The sequence below is a fragment of the Hypanus sabinus genome, chromosome 21 (assembly GCF_030144855.1).
Source record: "Hypanus sabinus isolate sHypSab1 chromosome 21, sHypSab1.hap1, whole genome shotgun sequence".
NCBI classification, from domain to species: Eukaryota; Metazoa; Chordata; class Chondrichthyes; order Myliobatiformes; family Dasyatidae; genus Hypanus; species Hypanus sabinus.
The window spans coordinates 16,127,690-16,149,014 of record NC_082726.1 but is presented as its reverse complement, the minus strand read 5'-3'; the positions used below and the strand labels follow the sequence as shown (position 1 = coordinate 16,149,014).

The following is a 21,325-nucleotide window of genomic DNA, read 5'->3' as shown; positions in this document are numbered from 1 at the left end:
TATTTAATTGTGATAGCATTTAACCCCATTCTTGTTGTTGTAGTGCCTGTTGAGACTTGGACAGTGTATAGCAATGCTTCGCTGCTGTTTTGCATTCAGCCTTCCCTGAAATATTGGACTTTCAAGTCAACTGACTTTGAAGACTAGCTGTATTTGTTTAAAGTTTAGATGTTCTTTTCAGCTGCAGTGTAGGCTTCCTTTTCCTTTTGTGAGTTTTAGTTAATGGCCCTGTTTGGCCTAGCGTTTTTGTTTTAATTTCCCTTTAACACTGTTCATATTAAAGTCTGTGAACTATCGACCTGCTTCAGTGTCTCTCACTCTACACTTGGGCCATCTCCGAACCTGGTAATGATGTGCCAAATTACTCATCATTCTCTGAATAATCGCATCTAGATTGTTAATAGTTAAGGTCACTGCTCTGATCTCTGCAGTACTCATAAGCTTTTAATCGCAAAAAGAATCTTCGAACATCACTCATTGTCTCCTATTTCTCCCAGGCAATTTTGGATACAAAATACCAAATCAGAATTCATGAACTTTCACTTTTGGACTTGGTCAAATGCCATACTGATATCTACATACAGTACACTTAGCTATTTCACAAAAATGTAATCAAATGAACTAGACAGGATCTCCTTCTAAAAGAGACATGCTGACCAAAATTGATTAATCTTTGTGTTTCTACATACAGATTAACCATACGCCTCAGTACTTTTTTCCAATAATTTATGTACCACTAGTATTAGATTCACTGTAATTACCTGGTTTAACCCTGCTATCATTTCTGTAGAATTTAATTCAAGATTGGCTTTATTGTGTTTCAGGAACTGGGGAAGGCTACCAAATGTAAATTTCAGTCCCTTTGTATATCTAATTGCAGCAAACAGACCACACTGAATAGACTAGGCTCCAAGACAGTATCATGATTTTTTTAAAGGATATGGACATGTGTTGCAGCAGCCACCACTGAGAAATGAATAACATGTTCTAAATTTCCTTGGAGACTGTTCCTCTTGTGTTCATAATACTATATGGCCATTGATTATGATAATCTGCCTCCCATTCCACTTCCAATCCTTGGATAACTTGTCCCTAGTTTTAAAGAGGACAATAGAGAAAAACCAGGCCAATGAATCTTATATCAGTAATAAGGAAAATCATTGGAAAAGACATTAGGGATGGGATAAACTAGAAAAGTATAGACTTAACTATTGTGGATTTGAGCAGGAGTGCTCATGTCTTAAAAACTTGGTTTGAGTTTTTTGAGGAGGTGACGGGATCGATGAGGGTAGAACAGTGGATGTTATTCACTCATGTGTTTTTCCTCTATTTGCCACCCTGGCTTCTTACTTCTTCACTACCTGCCTATCACCTTCTCCTGATACCCCTCCTTCTTATTTTTCTCCTATGGTTCATTTTCCTATCCTATCTGATTCCTTCTTCTCCAGCCCTTTACCTTTCCTACCTACCAGGCTTCACCTAACACCTTCTTGCAGGTCCTCTTCTCTCCCCCCACCTTTTTATTCTGCCGTCTTCTCCCATGCTTTCCAGTCCTGAGGAAGGGACATGGCTTGAAACATCGACTGTTTATTCATTTCCACAGATGCTGCCTGACCTGCTAAATTCCTCTAGCAGATCCAGAAAATTAAGGTACATGTGATCAATAGAGACTTGGATTCAAAATTAGCTTGGTCAAGGAAATCAGAGGATAATGGTGAGGGCTGTTATACTGACTGGAGGTCTGTGACCAGTGGTGTTCTACAAGGATCATTGCTGGGACTTCTGTGATATATATGATTTGAATAAAGATGTAGGCAGTCTGATTAGTAAGTCTGTGGATGACACAAAAATTGGTGAAGTTGTGGAGAGTGAAGAGAGTTAAAAAAGTTCAGTAGGATATAGACCAGCTGGGAATGTGTCCAGAGAAGTGGCACACAAAATTCTGGAGGAACCCAGCAGGTCAGGCAACATCTATGGAGAGGAATAACCTGTTAACACTTTGGCTCAGACCTTTCATCATGACTGGAAAGGAAGAAGCCAGGTTAAGATGGTGGGGGGAGGGGAAGGAGTACAAGTTAGAAGGTGATAAGTGAAAGCAGGAGAGGGGGAAGATAAGTGGATGGAGAACAGGGAAATAAAAGTGAGAAGCTTGGAAAAGATAAAGGGCTAAAGGAGGAGGAATCTGATAGGAGAGGAGAGTGCACCATGTGAGAAAGGAAGAGGGGCATCAGAGGGAGGCGATAGGCAAGAAAGGCTAAGGGAAGGATTAAGAGGGGAGCCAGAATGGGGAATGGAAGAACAAAAAACAGGAGGGGGAGGGATTACCAGAAGTTAAAGGAATCTAGCATCTGCAGAATCTCATGTGTCATTGTAGCTGCATAAAACTTTGTTTAGACAACACTTAAGAGTACTGTGTGGAGGCTTTAAAGGGGTTTCAGGATGCTGCCTAGATTGAAGAGAATTTGCTACAAAGATTGGTAGGGCAAATTGAGATCGTCTTTGGAATGTTGGAGGCTGAGAAGTGAACTGATAAAATGAGAGGCATGGAGAGGGTTAATAATCAGACTCTTCCCAGCGTAGAAATGTCAAATATTAAACGGGATAATTTTAAGGTAAGAGTGAGGTATACGTAACTGTAAAAGGCAAGTTTTTTTTATAAACATTGCAGATGGCCTGTTTTAAGCTGGCAAGCTGGTTCTGAGGCCAACCCCATTTAATATGTCTGATTTGACAAATGATAAATCTTCTTGGATATATTTGATACAGGTAGACTGGTGATCATGAAGTCAAATAGATTTAGCTCTTGTGTTGTCTCACTTACTACCTGCTGCATTACCACTCTGGCAGTTATGTCCTCGTGGGCTTGGCAGCTTGATCTAGGTGGTGCTACTAAGTGATTCCTAGTGACAAATGTAAACCCCCCCTCCCCCACTCCTCAGAATACAATCTGTGCCCTTGTTACTTTAAGCAATTCTTTCAATTTTTGCTCAACATGCATAAGATTGATTTATCAGTGGAAGGAGAACAGTAGATGCAATTAGGAGGTTTACATTTACGCGTTTAGCCTGATTCTTTGAGAATTTATTAGATCTGGAGGCAATTTCAAGCAACTCAGGGATTACTCTCACCTGCCTCTGTACTATCGTGTTGACACCTCTGATGCATCTGTCCTGCTAATTGGACAAGGCATACCCAGAGAGTATGACACATCATCTGTAAAGAATGATTCTATGAGAACCACTGTGTCATGCTGTCACTTGATAAGCTTGTGGGTAGTTCTCCCAATTTAGACATCCATCCATAAATATTTGTGTGGAAAGCATTTGCAATGTTGACTGAACTGGAAGTGACTTGTCCTGTCTAATTTCAGTACCTAAGTCAATGCTGGATGGTCCATTTAGTTTTATTCCTTCTTTGTTTAAATGTAGCAGTACAATAGTTTGCCGGTCATTTCAGAGTATATCTAGGAGTCAATCACAACTGAGTGGCATGGTGGTCATTTCAGAAGATATTTAGGAGTCAATGGGCCAGAACAGATTTACAACAGGTAGGAGTAATTATACTCCTTTTGGCACAGTGATTCTGTGTAAATCCAAGCAAAGTAGCAGTGGCCTGAAGGCAGTAAAGTTAATATAGTAGCTACATTTATTTTGCTTGTCCTATGCCATACCAAATCATGATTGGCTCAGAATACGAACGTAGACCCTTAATTACAGGAAGATCAATACAAACTAAAACAATATCTTTCTGCTTTTCTACAGGAGCATTCCTTGTTGGGTACTCTATGTTAGGCCATGATCCTACTTGGCTGCACTTGTTGGGTTGTTGAATTCTTCCACTGATCAGGATATGCTGACCAGATGACCTTGGAGAGAGACCTGTGAACACAGGATAGCACTGAAAAAGAGCCAGAACTTATAGTGGAGAGTTGTTGAATTATGTTGAGTGATATCCATTTTGAACATAGGATTTTCCCATGGGCTTGCATTCTTATTTTGTTACCAATTAAACAGCTTTTACTTGTAATTATTTGTACCCTAGTTCAAAAATCTTTGTAAACATGATACTCGGTTGTACCTGATCATCAATAAATGGACATCACATGATATATAGCAACTACCTAAATGCTATGTTATCTACTTCCATTTTGATCACTTTTGGTAAAATGGGAATAAGACGACAAAAGAAAAAAAATGTTTTGGATGCCCTTTCCAACTAGGGCTAAACCAGATCAACCAATTTCAATTCAGGACTCTTACCCATATGTCTGCTCCAAAATGTAGTTAGTTACAACTAATTTGGATAATTCCTCACCGTTATGTAATTGCACGCAGAACAGGCAATCATTCAGTGATTCAAATCTTTTGAATGTAGCTCATAATAACCCAAAATAAATCCATAAAGGGAATTCAGAAGAAATTTTTTAGCAGGAGTGGTTGGAATCTTGCTACCTTGAATTTATATGGTAGGAAGCAGTTTAGCTTATCATATACACACCGGATGTAAAAATTACTTAAACTAATCTCTTTTTCTAGTTACCAGCCTGTGACCTTGTAGGTTATAGCACTTCCAGTGCTCATTTAGCAACTTATTAGACAGAATGTAACAAAAAGTGCTTGACAGAAAATTAGATAATACATAGAGGAAAACAAAACGAAAGATACGAAGAGTTAATTTAAGGAAGATGTGAGAAAGCTAATGCACTATGTAACCATTTTCATTGGCCAGTTGAGTTAAGTGATTTGTTTTTGTAAATTAAATTCTACTGAATGATGGCTATGCATGAAATATTGGAAAATACCAATATCTTTCAAAATAAAAATAATTTTGCAACTTCAGCATTAGAAGCAAAATTGAATACTGATAACTATTTGAAGTATAACATACCCACACAAGTAGTTTTAGATGGAGAACTCTGAAAGCCAGTATGACAGCGGCAAAAGTAAGAGCCTTGTGTGTTCACACAGTCTCCATGTGTACAGGGATTGTTAATACACTCATCGTCATCTGTTTAAAACAAGATGTTACAGTTATACTGAAGCGTATTAATTTCTGAACATCAACAAAATGACAATTCAGAAGTAAAATATTTAAAAATGTACCAATATACACCTGGCCAACTTCACACCGGGATTAACATTAACATATCCAACAGAAGTGTTTGAATCATACCTCTACATTCTCCTCCTTGAGTAAGTTTATAGCCCATGTAGCATTCACAACGATAACTGGGCCCTGGGAGGGGAATGCAGCGTCCATGGATGCAGAGATTTCCAACAGAACGGCAGTAATCAGAAGCATTCAAATGTCCTGTCATATAAATGTTAGAAGTGTTCAAACAAAGCTAGGGATATACCAAAAATAAATTGAATAGTCTTACTGATAATGTTGGTAAACTCAGCTTACCATAATGAGGACTAGGTAGAGGTATAGGTATAGGTTCAGGACGAGGTCTGGGACGAGGTTCAGGGTAAGGTTCAGGGTAAGGTTCAGGATGAGGTCTAGGATGAGGTCTAGGATAAGGCCCAGGTTGAGGTCCAGGATAAGGCCCAGGTTGAGGTCCAGGTTCAGGTATCTGACTGCACAATTTGATATATTCATCTGAAAGATTAAAAGTAAAGTTATCACCATTATATTTACACGAATAGCAGAAAAGAATATAATTTTTCACTGATTTAACTTGATTTAAAAAAGAAATGTTGAATATACAAATATATCACCAATGAAACAGCACCTATTATTCCACACATAGCCTTTCAAAGTAACTGAGGAAAGTTTAAGGATGTCTAACAGTGGTTTTGCAAGGCAACTCTATAACTCCTGGTCTTTGGTGAAGCACATTACAGCAGTTACTCATAAAAGAAAAATTCTGAGTTATTTTACATGGTCTGATACTTTTTATCAGCATGAAAACAGCCCAATTTTTTCTCCAGTGTTTTGTATTGAAATATAAAAAGAGGAATATCTTTCTGGTCATTGTAAATTAAAACTAATATTGACATTAGTATTAGAAGAGTATTTAATTGGGTTGTGTGACATTCTGTTCACATCTGAGAATTATAAGACTTCATGCAGAAACATGAGACATATCCAAGAAAGTTATTTTAAAAATTTAATATACTTCCAATTAATTATAATTACATGTTGATGAAACCAAGCCAACTGATCTCTGAACAAATACTCTCTCAGTACTTCCTGACTGTGATCTGTTGGTCCCTGGGTGTGCACAGAGCATCTAATGGGTTACTCTCAGGGCTAATGGAGGGAGGTTGGTTTGGAATAAGCTAAGGAAGAATTTAATTTTCATTAATGCATAAATTAATCAACTTTAATTATGGCTTATAGTAATGTTCTAATTCCAGAATAGTGAAATGGCATTTTGACATTCGTATAGTTTAAAATAGTTTAAAGCTTGCATCTCATTTCTTCTGTGGTTCCTCTCCCTTGCCTTAGGGCAGGGGCAGAGACAGGTGTTTACTCTGCCTCCTGAAATATGTCTGAGGTAGTTCCCTTTTGTGATTAATTGCCCTATTACTGAGCTTCACTAATCAAAAATTTTTCACATAAGTAAGGAAGTCCTTCCAACAGAACTGTATAATAAGTTACTCTTGGTTCTTCCTCGGTACAATAGATACGATCCGCATTATAAAAGTGTTCTTTCTGTAGACTAAACATCTATTTAAATTAGAGACAAGGCACCAGAATTACTAAATTTACATGTGCAATAATGTATTTATTGTATTTTAAATATTTAATAAAAGTGGTTTCTTTCCTCAGTCTAAAACCATTTTATTGTATTTCTGTAATACATAGGGGGCTTCGGTTTGGGAAAAACATGTTGTTGCTTATCCTTCAGTGAATTTGGAGAATATTGTGGAGAGGACACTTTTGGTATTCTTTCAGTGTTTAATGGCACCTGCTGTAAGTAGTCCAGAAGCATAAAAAGGCACAGATTACTGCTTCTCTGTATATCATGAATTCCGTGCCAGATTTGAAGCCATGGTCTTTGAACACCTACTAAATTGACAAAACACAGTGCTGGAACAATGAAAGTGATGGTGAACTTCATTATTCATGACTATTTTCACTGACAGCTGGTGTGGGTTTACCAAGGTTTTTTCCATGAGCTTTTATTATTGGAGACATCTTCAATTTTATCAACATTGCCTCCAACTTCAACCCTGCCTTTAATTTCATTTGTCCATTTCTGACACCTCTCTCTACTTCCTTGATCATCTCTGGAAACAGGCTGTCTACTGATATATTTTATAAACATACACATGTATATAAACTCCACAGTAATCTTAACTATTCTTCTTTGCACCCTGTCACTTGTAAAAATGTCATTTCCTTTTCACAATTCCTCGACTCTACCACATTTGTTCCCAGGATGAGGCTTTCCTTTCTAGAACATCAAAGATGTCCTCCATCTTCACGAAATGGGGTTTCCTTCCTCTTCCACTTATATTGCTCTCACCCACATTTTCTCCATTTCACAGACATCCCCCCTCACCGCCACTTTCACTGCCTGAAGGATAGAGTTCCTCTTGTCCTTACTCACCACACCATGAACCTCTGCATCCAGCATATCATCCTCCATAAATTCTGCCATCTTCAATGAGATTCTACCATCACACACATCTTTACACCTCCCCCCCCCCAATACACAGGGATCATTCTATCCATGAATGTCTGTTTATCCCTCCCACATCATCTCCTTCCTGGCACTTATCCCTGCAAGTGGAAGAAGTGCCTCACCTATTCATCCACTTTCTCCCTCATCACCATTAAGGCCCCAAACATTCCTTTTAAGTGAGGCAACACTTCACCCGTGAGTCTGTCGGGGTCATCTGCTGTATCCAGTGCTCCTAGTGCAGCCTCCTTTACATTAGTAAGACCCAAAGGAGATTAGAGAACCGCTTTGTTAAGCACCTTTACTCCATCCGCAACAAGCATGATTTCCCTCTGGCCAATCATTTAAAATCCAGTCCCCATTACCATTCTGACATGTCAATCTATGGCCCCCTCTATTGCCACGATGAGGGCACTCTCAAGTTAGAAGAGCAACATCTTATATTCTGTCCAGGTAGCCTCCAGTCTGTAAACATGAACCTTGATTTCTCTAACTTACAGTAATTTCTCCTCCCTTTCTCTCTTTTTTTATTCTCCATTTTGGCTCACTTCTTACCTTTTCTCTTCCACTCATCTGTCTATCATCTCACTCTGGTGCCTCTCCCTCCCCTTCTCCCATGCATCACTCTCCTCTCCTATCAGATTCCTTCTTCTTCAGCCCTTTAGCTTTTCCACCTACACCTCCCAGCTTCTCACTTCATACCCCATCCACCACTACTTATCTTCCACCCCATCAGGCTTCACTTATCACCTTCTAGCTTGTATTCCTTCCCCTACCTTCTCATTCTGGTTTCTTCCCCCTTTCTTTCCAGTCCTGATGAAGGGTCTTGGCTCAAAATGTCAACTCTTTAATCCCTTCCACAGATGATGCCTGACCTTCTGAGTTCCTCCAGTGTTTTGTGCGTGTTACTAAGCAAGGTAATAATCATGGAAATTTCAGGTTGAGATGCCAACCTTGTATTCCAAAAAAAAGGGACAGGTTGTGTGGGATGGTTGTTATCCACTTTTACTTTCTTCTTCATGGGCCAGATCAGCAAAGGTAATTGTGTTTATATGTACAGCCTCTTCAAATAAGAAATTAGTTAAATTTCCTTATTTACCCTATACTGTTTGCCTAAGGGCTCGCTGCCTTATTGATCTATTCAGAGTTCTGCAAGCTAGAAATATTTACTAGAAGTTGGGTTGATAAGTGATCCCCCTACTAGGTGGCACTGACACTGGACTAACATAATCAGCCTGTTTAACAGAGGGAAGGACAGCCACATCTTGTGAAGGGTGAGCAACGTTGTACACTCCTCAGCTCCTGGTCCTATTTTCCTCACACCCATGATCTCTAGCATTAACACAGTCTTCCCAGTCTCCAGTGTCAACCAGGCTTTCACAATCTCCAATATCTTTCCAGGTTTTTTTTCCTCCAGGACAGACAACAGATAAAACCCCACTGCCTATCTTAAGTGAGGATAATGAAAGCTAAATCAGCAATATGTACAGGGAACAAGCAACCCAGGTTACCACGTAATGTATATCTTCTTGACTGGCCTAAGGGTCCCTAGCTCCACTTCCCCAGCCACTCTATTGGCTAGGTGCATAATTTCAGGTCATTCCTATCATACCTGATTCTTTTAAAAAGTCTAATTGCAGATAGATTAAACAGGCAGTAAGTCAGTAAAAATTATTTTTTTTCTGAGAAGTACAGAAATGATAAAAAGACAAACAAAACATACCAGTTCCACGCATTGCACACAATTCTGGAATCCTACCAGATGACCAACAGCGACCACTATCACAACAACACTGTATTTTGGTATATGGTCCTTGAAGTTCATTTGCACAACGCCCGTGAATCAGATAAGAATAGCAAATTCCAGTACGTGAATCTGTTGAAGTAAAAACAAGTACTTTTAATGTAAAGAAATAGAAGGCAAATAAGATTATTTAATTTTCATTAAAATTTAGCCATGGCCATTTGATAATGCACAATAAATAACAGCTAGATAACCACAAGTCTTTCTAATTAATTGGTGTCACTTCAATAAAAAGTTAATAAATACAAATTGTATTTTAGCGTTTTACTTTTAATCAGTCAGGACATTAAACTGCCACATAAAGCCAAAGAAAAACATAAAGACAAAATCATTATCTGCCAAGCATCCTGCTTATTGCTCTCACCCATATCCACCACTCAAACATGGCAGATGGCAGAAACCAGCAATTCTCCCCCACAGTACAGAACCAATTGGAGCTGTGGCCTCCAGCCATTCTGGTCTAGTTCTGAATGAAATACTGGGTGTAAAGCTTGGTCAGAGACTAAGAAATTGTTGCTGACCCACTGCTGTGCTCAGCTAACACACCATTATAATGGATTAGATTTTTTAGGCTTTGCTTTCTTCAAGCAAAATGAAGACCTTCACAATGATCAAACCTGTACCCTCATAAATGATATACTGGGCTGTTAAATAAGAGCAAGAATTATAGGAACAGAATTATGCCATTCAGCCCATGAGACCAATTGGCCATTCAATTATAGCTGATTTTTTTGAACCCCATTCTCCTGCCTTCTCATAATCCTTAACCCCTTTACCAATCAAAAAAATCTATCAATCAGTCTTAAATATACCCAATATCCTGGCCTCCACAGCCCTGTGTGGCAACACATTCCACAGATTCAACACACCAAGGCTGACAAAATTCCTCCTCTTCTCCATTGTAAAGGGAATTCCTTTATTCTGAGGCTGTGACCTCAGATCCTAGACTCTCCCACTAATGGAAATACAACGTTTAATACAGTTTGGCTACACAAAGTTGTTTGCACAGGATTGTACCATTGTTACCTCATAACAATGTACTGTCGTTTTTAAAACTGGGTAAGATATAAGCAAAGTAATTGAGGCCAGTTAGTTTAACCTCAATGGCTGACAAGTTACTGGAAACCAATCTAAGGGATAGTGTGAAACTTCACTTACAAAAGCACAGATTAATCGAGTTTAGTCAGCACTGATTTGTTAAAGGAAGATTATGTCTGACTAATTTGACTCAATTTTGTGTGGAGCAACAGATCTGTTAATAAAAGCAGTTCAATTAACATGGTCTATATGACTTCAGTACAGCTTTTTACAAGGTATTATGTATCAAGGACAATTCAGAAAAAATAAAGCCCAGGGGAACTAAGGAAGAGTCGCAAATTAGATCCAAGACAATCTCAGTGATACAAAGCAAAGAATAAAACAGTTGATTGGTATCTTTGTGAATGGAAAGCTTACTAGGATTCTAGTAAGGCACTCAGTCCCTTGTTTTCTACATTTTCAAGATTTAAACTAAAATGCAAGGACATGATAAAGAAGTTTGCAGTGATTGATATAAAGAAGGAAAGTTTAGACTGGAGGAAATAATTGGTCCTCGGTTAGCTGGCTAAAAATGCTAATTGGAGATTAATCCAGAGAATTTGGAGGGATGAAACAAGGTCGTGGAATATACAATAAATGGAAAGATATGAAGTGGCATGGACCTTCAAGTGTATGTGTGTAAATACTTAAACAAAAGGACAGGTCATTAAGGCAAATAAAAAGGCACACAATGTTCTTTCTTTCATTAAAGGCCCTATTTTCTGAGCAGATTCGTTAAAAGCAGGTGGAATATATTTAAACTAAAAGCCAGATGGGGTGAAGTATATTTTTCTTAATCAGTGAATATTTGGGGCTTAGCACCTGCTAAATGTAAGTGTGACAAGCTTGACTCTCTCATCATATTTAAACATTATTGGAGTGTGTGCTTGAAGGGACATTTCCTAAGGACAATGAACTTAATGTTGCAAGATAGGAGTATAACTTGGATTTTTTTTTGACTAGCACAAACACAAAGAGTTGAAATACCCTCTATGTTATAAATCTTCTATCTGTGGCCAAGAGTGGAGAAAGAGACAATAACATTTTATAGTTGTTTGAAATAAAGTATTTTTAGTGGTAGGTTATGATAGTATGATAATAGTAATACCTACTTCAGGCTGCTGTTTATTGACTATAACTCAGCGATTTACACAATCATATCTTCAGTTTTAATCAACAAACTCCAAGACCTGAGCCCCTGTAACTCTGAAAATGGATCCTTGACATCCTCACTGGAAGACCAGTTTGTGTGGATCAGAAATAACAACTGCACTCTATTGACAATCCACACTGGTGTGCCTCAAAAATGTGTGTTCAGCCCACTGCTCTACTCTCTCTATACAGGCACAGCTCAAACGCCATCTATAAATGCTGACAACACAACTACTGATGGCAGAATTACAGATGATGATGAGGAGGCATATAGGAGTGAGAGAGATCAGATGGTTTAGTGGTGTCACAGCAACAACCTTGCATTCAACATCAGTAAGACCAAAGAATTGATTGTGAACTTCAGGAAAGGGAAGTGAGGGAACACATCCTTGTCATCATTGAGGGATCAGAAGTTGAAAGGGTTAACAGCTTCAAGTTCCTGGGTGTCAACATCTCTGAGGATCTATCCTGGGCCCAACATATTGATACAACAGTGACTATATTTCATTAGTTTAAGGAGAATTGGTACGTCACTAAAGATACAGATTTATACAGCTGTAATGTGGAGGACATTCTAACCAATTGCATCATCATCTGGAATGGAGGGGCCACTATACAGGATCAGAAAAAGCTACAGAAATTGTAAACTCAGCCAACTCCACCATGGGCACTAGGCTCCTCAGCATCCAGCACACCTTCAAAAGGAGATACTTCAAAAAGGCAGCATCAAGGACCACATTCACCCAGGACGTGTGCTATTTTCTAAAACAAAGAGGTGGTACAGGAGCCTGAAGATACACACTCAACTTTGAAGGAACAGGTTCTTCCTTTCCACCTTATGAATGGACAATGAACTCATGAACACTATCTCAGTATTTTTTCCTTTTTTTTGCATTATTTATTTAATTTAATTTAATGAACTGCTGCCGCAATACAACAAATCTCATGACATATGCCAGTACTGTTAAACCAGATTCTGATTCTGAAGCAGAAGATGATTTCAGATAAGTGGGGTTTATTAAGTGAGAAGAATGACAGATGACTGAATAAAGAACTCAAAATACATCCCTTGAAATAACGGAAATGTATGAGTTTCTCAATACTAAAAAGGAAAGGTTAAGGTGGAGGCAAAGAATTTGGTAGAAATAGAAATGAGTGATGGATAGGATGAGAGCTTTTAAAAATTTATCAAATATTTTTCCAAGATTCTGAATGATCTTGTTCAGCCTGTAACAATAGTCACAATACAGATAGATCCATGTCAAGGGAGTAGGGTCTGTAGCAGAGCCAAAGCAATAGCTTTGACCTTCCCTATACTAAACTGCAGGAAGTTGGAATTCATCCAGGATTTTGTGTCAAAAAAACTATCTGACAACAGAGAGAGAAAATACAAGGACTGGTGATCTTAGCAGCTTGGAAAAAAACTAGAGGTGAAATAGCATGTATATTTTTAAAAAACTACTTCTGTATAAGGCAGCAAGTTGTTCCAGAATAATGCTTCACAACAAGCATCCCTAGCACTTTCAAGTTCCCCCAGCATTTTCAACCTAAAAGGACTATCTCACTAACTAAATACCCATTTGTTACTTTTCCTAATTCAGTTAGATTTTCTAATTTCAGAGAATGATCAGGACTATCTACCACAATCACATTCACAGAATCATATTTTTCAGAAAACTACTTCATCACAATTGCAGGGCATAGGTAAAATAGACTCCTACAGTACGTTTAGTGTTATACATTGATTCTAGATCACATGGAGTCCAATGGCATTAAATCAAACAAAGAAAAAGAAAGATCCTACTGATTACTAACTATTGCCCTCTCCTGGAAGAACCACAGAGACCAACAAAGGCACAAAGTATACTCAGTAAGACTTCACTACCAATTAATACTTAAAGGCGTAGAGGTCTGTTACTGTTGTTGTGCCAATGAACACAAGGAATAAACCAACTCTAATCTAAGTGCAACTGTTGTTACATGTACAATCCTTCAATTACTCTTCCATTTTCATCCTAATGGTAGGGCCACATTTTATATGTAATGTGGCACTAACATTGACATACATACAGAAGATACAAGAGACTGCAGCTGCTAAATCTTGACAGTCTTGATCCAAAATACCAACTATGCCTTTGCCTCCACAAGTGCTGCTTGACCCGATGAGTTTCTCCAGCAGTTTATTTTTTTGCTGAACTAAACTAGGTTTCTGAGGCACTAAGGCAGCTCAGTAGTAACAAAATGAATATCAGTACAATTTAGAATGTGATAGCTTGGCATATTACTCCCTCTATCATTGCTATAAAGACAATGTACCAAACCTAGTTGTAACCAGCATAATTGTAGAAAGTCAAAGCACACCTATGAATGGGCTTCCAACATGAAGAAAATTCAGTATGATATTTTATTCTGTGAAAGCATATAATAAGCAAAGCCATAACCAACAGGTAAAATCAAAGCTCTGCAGCATTGCCATATCCAGTCTGGACAATAGACAAAAGACAAGAGGAGGAGGCTCCAAGAACATCAATGTAGTGTCAGTGGGAAAGAGACAACTGAAACACTTGCAGCCATCTCTGGTGAAAAAAAATTCAATGATCATATTCATCTCAGCTTCCTTCTGCGAGCCACACCATCACAGATGCCATTTCCCATCAATTCTGACGTACTCCACATGCTGCAAAGGAACAACTAGCAGTACTGTATACAGCAAAAGTTATTGGGTGAAATAGTGCTGCAGAAGTAACCACAGCAGTGGGAGCAGAGCACTGTGAAGAGGTTTCTCACAGGTTGGTAATGCTTGTTTAAAAAGAGAGCTTCATGGGTCATTGCAGAGGTCTTATCAACAGTAGAAGTAAAGCACTGCAAACTAAATAAAAGTAGAGGAGGGACAAGTGGAGTGGCCCTTGTCGGGAGTAGGCCAGTGGCGAGAGTGGCTTTGGCTCAAGGGAGGCTTCGGCTCAGAGTAGGCGTTGGCTCTGCGTAAGCTTCTGTTAAAAGTTTTCTTTTTTGTTCTTCTCCTGCTGTACCTAGTATAGTAAATGGCAATTGTGTGACCTTCATGCTGGATGTTGGAGTCCTGGAAGATCCAGAGTCTCCCAGGGAACTACATCTGCGTGACTTGCATCCAGCTGCAGCTCCTTCAATACCGTTTTGGGGATCTGGAGCAGGAGCTGGATGACTTTCAGCTTGTACAGGAGAGTGAGGAGGTAATTGATTAGAGTTACAGGGAAGTAGTCACCCTGAAGTTGCAGGATGCGAGTAGCTGGGTGACTATCAGGAGGAATGGAAATGTAAACAGGCAGTTAGAGCAGAGCACACCTGTGGCCATTCCCCTCACAAATAAGGATACCGCTTTGGATACTTTTGTGGGGGATGACCTTACAGGGGAATGCCACAGTGACTGGATTACAGATACTGAGCATAGGTCCGTGGTGCAGAAAGGAAAGAGAGAGAAGAAGGGAGTGATAGTAATATGGGACTCGATAGTGAGGGAAACAGACAAGGACACCCAGATTGTATGTTACCTCCCAGGTCCCAGAATCAGGAATGTCTCAGATCGCGCCCACAACATTTTGGAGAGGAAGGGAGAGCAGCCAGATGTCTTGGTACGTATTGGTACCAATGACATAGGAAGGAAAAGCAAACAGGTCCTGAAAAGAGATTTTAGAGAACTAGGACCTCCAGGGTAGCAATTTCTGGATTGCTGCCTGTGCCACGCACCAGTGAGTGTAGAAACAGGATGACTTGGCAGATAAATGCGTGGCTGACAAGCTGGTGCAGGGGCCAGGGCTCAGGTTCTTGGATCATTGGGATCTCTTCTGGGGGATGTATGGCCTATACAAAAGTGACGGGGTGCACCTGAACCCAAGGGGGATCAATATTCTCGCAGGCAGGTTTGTTAGAGCTGTTGGGAGAGTTTAAACTAATTTGGCAGGGGGGTGGGAACCGGAGTGATGGGACTCTGGATAGGACAGATGGTAAAAAAGTAAAGTAAAGATAGCATGTAGTCAGACTGTCTGGAATGGTAGGCAGGTGATGGGACATAGTCGCAGCCAACAGGGTTAGTATCAGTACATTAGGGATGCAAAATCAAAAAGGGTAGCAAATATGGTACTCAAGGTGTTGTATCTCAATGCGCGGAGTATAAGAAATAAGGTGGTTGATCTTGTTGCAGTATTACAGATTGCCAAGTATGATATTGTGGCCATCACTGAATCCTGGCTGAAGGATGGTTGTACTTGGGAGCTGAATGTCCAAGGTTATACGTTGTATTGGAGGGATAGGAAGGTAGGCAGAGAGGGAGGCATGGCTCTACTGGCAAAGAATGGCATCAAATCAGTAGAAAGATGTGACATAGGATCAGAAGATGTTGAATCCTTGTGGGTTGAGTTAAGAAACTGCAAGGATAAAAGGACCTTGATGGCAGTTATATACAGCCCTCCCAAAACTGCCTGGGAGGTGGACCACAGATTACAACAGGAAATAGAAAAGGGCAATGTTATGATAGTCACAGGAGATTTTAACATGCAGTTTGATTGCAAAAATCAGGTTGGTAATGGATCTCAAGAGAATGAGAGCATTAAATGCCTAAGAGTCGGCTTTTCAGAGCAGTTTGTCGTTGAGCCTGCTAGGAGATCAGCTATACTGGATTGGGTGTTATGTAATGAACCAGAGGCAATTGGGGAGCTTAAGGCAAAAGAACTCTTAGGAACCAGTGATCACAATATGACTGAGTTCAACTTGAAATCTGATAGGGAGAAAGTAAAGTCCGATGTAGCAGTGTTTCAGTGGAGTAAGGGAAATTACAGTGCTATGAGAGTGGAGTTGGCCAAAGTAAATTGGAAGGAGCTGCTGGCAGGGATGTCAGCAGAGCAGCAATGGCGTGAGTTTCTGGGGAAAATGAGGAAGGTGCAGGACATGTGTATTCCAAAAATGAAGAAATACTCATATGGTAAAAGAGTACAACTGTGGCTGACAAGGGAAGTCAAAGCTAATGTAATAACAAAAGAGAGAGCATACAACAAAGCAAAAATTAGTGGGAAGATAGAGGTTTGGGAAGATTTTAAAAACCTACAGTGAATAACTAAAAAAATGATTAGAAGGGAAAGGATAAAATATGAAGGCAAGCTAGCAAATAATATCAAAGTGGATAGTAAAAGATTTTTCAAGTATGTAAAAAATAAAAGAGAGATGAGAGTGGATATAGGACTGCTAAAAGATGAGACAGGAGAAATAATAATGGGGGAGAAGGAGATGGCAGATGAATTAAATGAGTATTTTGCGTCAGTCTTTACTGTAGAAGACACTAGCATTTTGCCAGATGTAGTTTGTGAAGGAAGAGAAGTGGGTGCAGTTACTATTATGAGGGAGAAGGTGCTCAAAAAGCTGCAAGACTTAAAAGTACATAAGTCACCCGGACCAAATGAACTCCACCCCAGGATTCTAAAAGAGGTAACATTAGAGATTGTGGTAGGATTAGCAATGATCTTTCAAAAATCACCAGAGTCTGGCATGATGCCAGAGGACTGGAAAATTGCAAATGTAACTCCACTCTTTAAGAAAGGAGGAAGGCAGCAGAAAGGAAATTATAGACCAGCTAGCTTGACCTCAGTGGTTGGGAAGAAGTTAAGAGTCAATTGTTAAGGATGAGGTGACACAGTACAAATCAGCATGGTTTCCTTAAGGGACAATCTGTTTGATGGGCCTGTTAAAGGCGCTACACACGAGGCTGCTTACCAAGTTAAGAGCTCATGGTATTACAGAAAAGTTACTAAGATGGTTGGAGCATTGGCTGATTGGTAGGAAGCAGTGAGTGGGAATAAAAGGATCCTTGACTGGTTGACTGCCAGCTACTAGTACTGTTCTGCAGGGGTCAGTGTTGGGATCACTTCTTTTTATGCTGGATATTAATGATTTAGATGATGAAATAGATGGCTTTGTTGCCAAGTTTGCAGATGATAGAAAGATTGGTGGAGGGGGAGGTAGTGCTGAGGAATCAGAAGGACTAAGACAGATTAGGAGAATGGACAAGAAAGTGGCAAATGAAATATAATGTTGGAAAATGCATGGCGATGCACTTTGGTAGCAGAAATAAATATGCAGACTATTTTCTAAATGTGGAGAAAATCCAAAAATCTGAGATGCAGAAGGACTTGGGAATCCTTGTCCAAAAAACCCTTAAGGTTAACTTGCAGGTTGAGTCGGTGGAGAGGAAGGCAAATGCAACGTTAGCATTCATTTGAAGAGGTCTAGAATACAAGAGTTAGGATGTGATGCTGAGGCTATATAAGGCACTGGTGAGGCCTCACCTTGACTACTGTGTACAGTTTTGGGCTCCTCATCTTAGAATAGATGTGCTGGCATTGGAGAGGGTCCAGAGGAGGTCCACAAGGATGATTCCAAGAATGAAAGGGTTATCATATGAGAAACATTTGATAGCTCTGGGTCTGTACTTGCTGGAATTCAGAAGGATGAGGGGGGGATCTCATTGAAACATTTTGAATGTTGAAAGGCCTAGACAGAGTAGATGTGGAAAGGGTGTTTCCCATGGTGGGGCAGTCTAGGACAAGAAGGCACAGCCTTGGGATAGAGGAGCATCCATTCAAAACAGAGATGAAGAGAAATTTCTTTAGCCAAAGGGTGATGAAATTGTGGAATTTGTTGCCATGTGCAGCTGTGAGGGCTAGGTCGTTGGATATATTTAAAGCGGAGATATATAGGCTCTTGATTGGATATGCCATCAAAAGTTACGGGAAAAGAAAGCAGATTACTTTGACACTGTGGAAATGAAGGAACAAAAAGTAAAATAAAGTGACGGGGAAAAGGCCAGGAACTGGGGTTGAGGAGGAGAAAAAAAAAGATCAGCCATGATTAAATGGCAGATTAGACTTAATGGGCCAAATTGCCTAATTCTACTCCAATGCCCTATGGTCTTATGCTCTTCTCACCAAATTATTCCAATACAATTGTAACATATGACTATATATGAAAATGCCCAGTTAAGTGCCTTCCATTAATATATGACAAATTCAAGCTGATTATGACTCAGCTAGTCTATCCTCTCAGCTGCAGTTCATCTGGACAATAGTAATACCTACATCAGGCTGCTGTTTATTGACTACAGCTCAGTATACAAAAATTCCCTCAATCTAATCAACAAACTCCAAAACCTGGGCCTCTGTACCTCCCTCTATAACTGGATCCTTCACTTCCTCATTGGGAGGCCACAGTCTGTGTGGATTGGAACTAAAATCTCCTCCTCGCTAAGGATCAACACTGACGCACCTCAAGGATGTGTGCTCTACCCTCTCTACCCCCGACTGTGTGGCTAGGCACAGCTCAAATGCTATCTATAATTGCCAACAGATCAACTATTTTTGGCATAATTAAAGATAGTGATTAGGATGCATACAGGAGTGAGATAGATCAGCTGGTTGAGTGGTGTTGCACCAACAGCTTTGCACTCAAAGCCAGTAAGACCAAGGAACTGATTGTGGATTTCAGTAAGGGGAAGCGAGGAAACACACATCAGTCCTCATCGAGAGATCAGAAGTGAAAAGGGTAAGCAGTTTCAAGTTTCTGCATGTCAACATCTCTGAGGATCTATTTGATGCAATTACAAAAAAATAAAGCATGACAGAGGTATGTCACCATAGATTCTTGTAAACTTCTATAGACATACCATAAAGAGCATATTAACTGGTTGCATTACAGTCTAGTATGGAGGGGACACTGCTCAGCTTTCAAAAATGCTGCAGAAAGTTGTAATCTCAGCCAGCTCCATCATGGGCACTAACCTCCCCAGCATCCAGGACACTTTCAAAAGATAAAAACACGAAATGCTGGCAGAACTCAGCAGGCCAGTCAGCATCTATGGGAGGAGGTAATGACGACGTTTCGGACCGAAGCCCTTCATCAGGAGTGAAGTAACATGGGATGGCTGAGGGGGGATAAGAAGTGGGGGGAGGGATAAAGTAGAGAGCTGGGAAGTGATAGGCTGGGGGAAGGTGGAGAATTATGGGAAATAAAAGACAAAGAAAGGTAGGGCTGGGGGGAGATTATAGTGAGGGGGGAAAAAACAGAAAGAGAACCAGACTAAAATTATAGATAGGGATGGGGTAAGGGGGGCAGGGGTATCAACAGATCTGTGAGTTGATACCCCTGCCCCCCCCCTTACCCCATTCTTATCTAAAATTTTAGTCTGGTTCTCTTTCTCTCTCTTCCCCACCCTCACTTTGTCACATCTAAAACAATGGAACCCCAGAATATTGAGCTGCCAGTCCTGTCCCTCCTGCAACCAGATCTCACTAATGGCTGCAATGTCCTAATTTCAGGTGTTGATCCATGCACTGAGCTCATCTGCTTTTCCTACAATACTTCTTGCATTGAAATATATGTAGTTTAGAACACTAGTCACACCTTGCTCAACCATTTGACCCCTGACTCTGTCTGAGGACTTACCAAAATCTGTCTCCACAACCTCTCCACTAACCGTTCTGGCACGTTGGTTCTCATCCCTGTGCAACTCAAGATTAAACCTCACTCTGCATCATTAACAAACCTTCCTGCTAGGATATTAGTTGCCCTCCAGTTCAGGACAAACCATCCCTTTTGTACAGGTCACAACTTCCCAGGAAGAGAGCCCAATGATCCAGCGGAGGTTGCCCTGCCTTCTCACATCCTACAAGAGGAGCATTCAACTACCCTACCTCGCATCTCTACTGTTCTAGCTGAGCAGATATATAAAAAAAGGAAGGGGAAAAAAACTTTTCTTTGCCTTCTCTGACTGAAGCCTCAAAGAGCTAAAGCCTCAAGATCACAACTCAGACTCTGTCCACTCAGATGACAGCTGCTGCAATGATGGCCTCTGCACTTGCCCCAGCCTTCCTTTAATTTGCTCTTGCTAATCAATCCCAAATGCCAATTAGTTGTTGGTCATAGCTCAACTATTCTGCCGCAACTCGCTGCTGCCTTTTCTACTTGGGCAGTGGAACTGAGTGAAGTTGCCTCCTCTGAGACTTCTGATGTCTGGATTTATAGTTGGTCAAAGCTCTATAGTAGACATCATTTTTGTACAAATATTTTTAACCCGTCCACTTTATTCTGTAAGTATTGCGAAGTTTTAATGAATTACAGCTGATATGTGTGTAGTAAAACAAAGAGACCTGTGAGTACAGAGCCATAATTCCTTGAAAGTGACATCACCGATAGATAGGGCCACAAAACAAGTCATAGCACATTGGCGCTGGTAAATCAGAGCATTGAGTGCAGGAGTTGGGATATTATGTGACATTGTAATAGACACTGGTGAAGCCAAATTTAGAGTCTTGTGCAGTTCTGGACATCTACTTAAAGGAAATATATCAATAAGCTTGATAGGGTGCACAAAAAATTTACAAGAGATATGGCTGGGCTTGAGACCTGAGTTACAGGAAAAGGTTAAATAGGTTAGGACCATTTCTTGGGAGTGTAGAAGAGATCTTATAGATGTATGCTAAAATCATGAGGGGTATAGATAGGGTAAATACATGCAGAATTTTTCCCAGGGTTGGGTGAGGCTAAAATTAAAGATCATAAGTTTAGGATGAGAGATGAAATATTTTGGGGAAAACCGAGGGAAAATTTCTTCACTCAAAAGGTGGTTTGAGTGTGGGACG

The 21,325-nt window shown here is 40.0% G+C and overlaps 1 protein-coding gene across 1 annotated transcript in view; it reads right to left on the bottom strand.

The window, feature by feature from the left end:
• Positions 1–21,325, bottom strand: part of LOC132378818 (fibrillin-1-like) — a 377,797-nt gene that overhangs the window by 223,098 nt on the left and 133,374 nt on the right. The window contains exons 9-12 of the mRNA XM_059946042.1: positions 9,357–9,509; positions 5,407–5,601; positions 5,173–5,310; positions 4,888–5,007 (exon numbers count right to left, since the gene is read on the bottom strand). Of these exons, the coding sequence (XP_059802025.1) occupies positions 4,888–5,007; positions 5,173–5,310; positions 5,407–5,601; positions 9,357–9,509 (606 nt within the window). The remainder of the gene's footprint in view (positions 1–4,887; positions 5,008–5,172; positions 5,311–5,406; positions 5,602–9,356; positions 9,510–21,325) is intronic.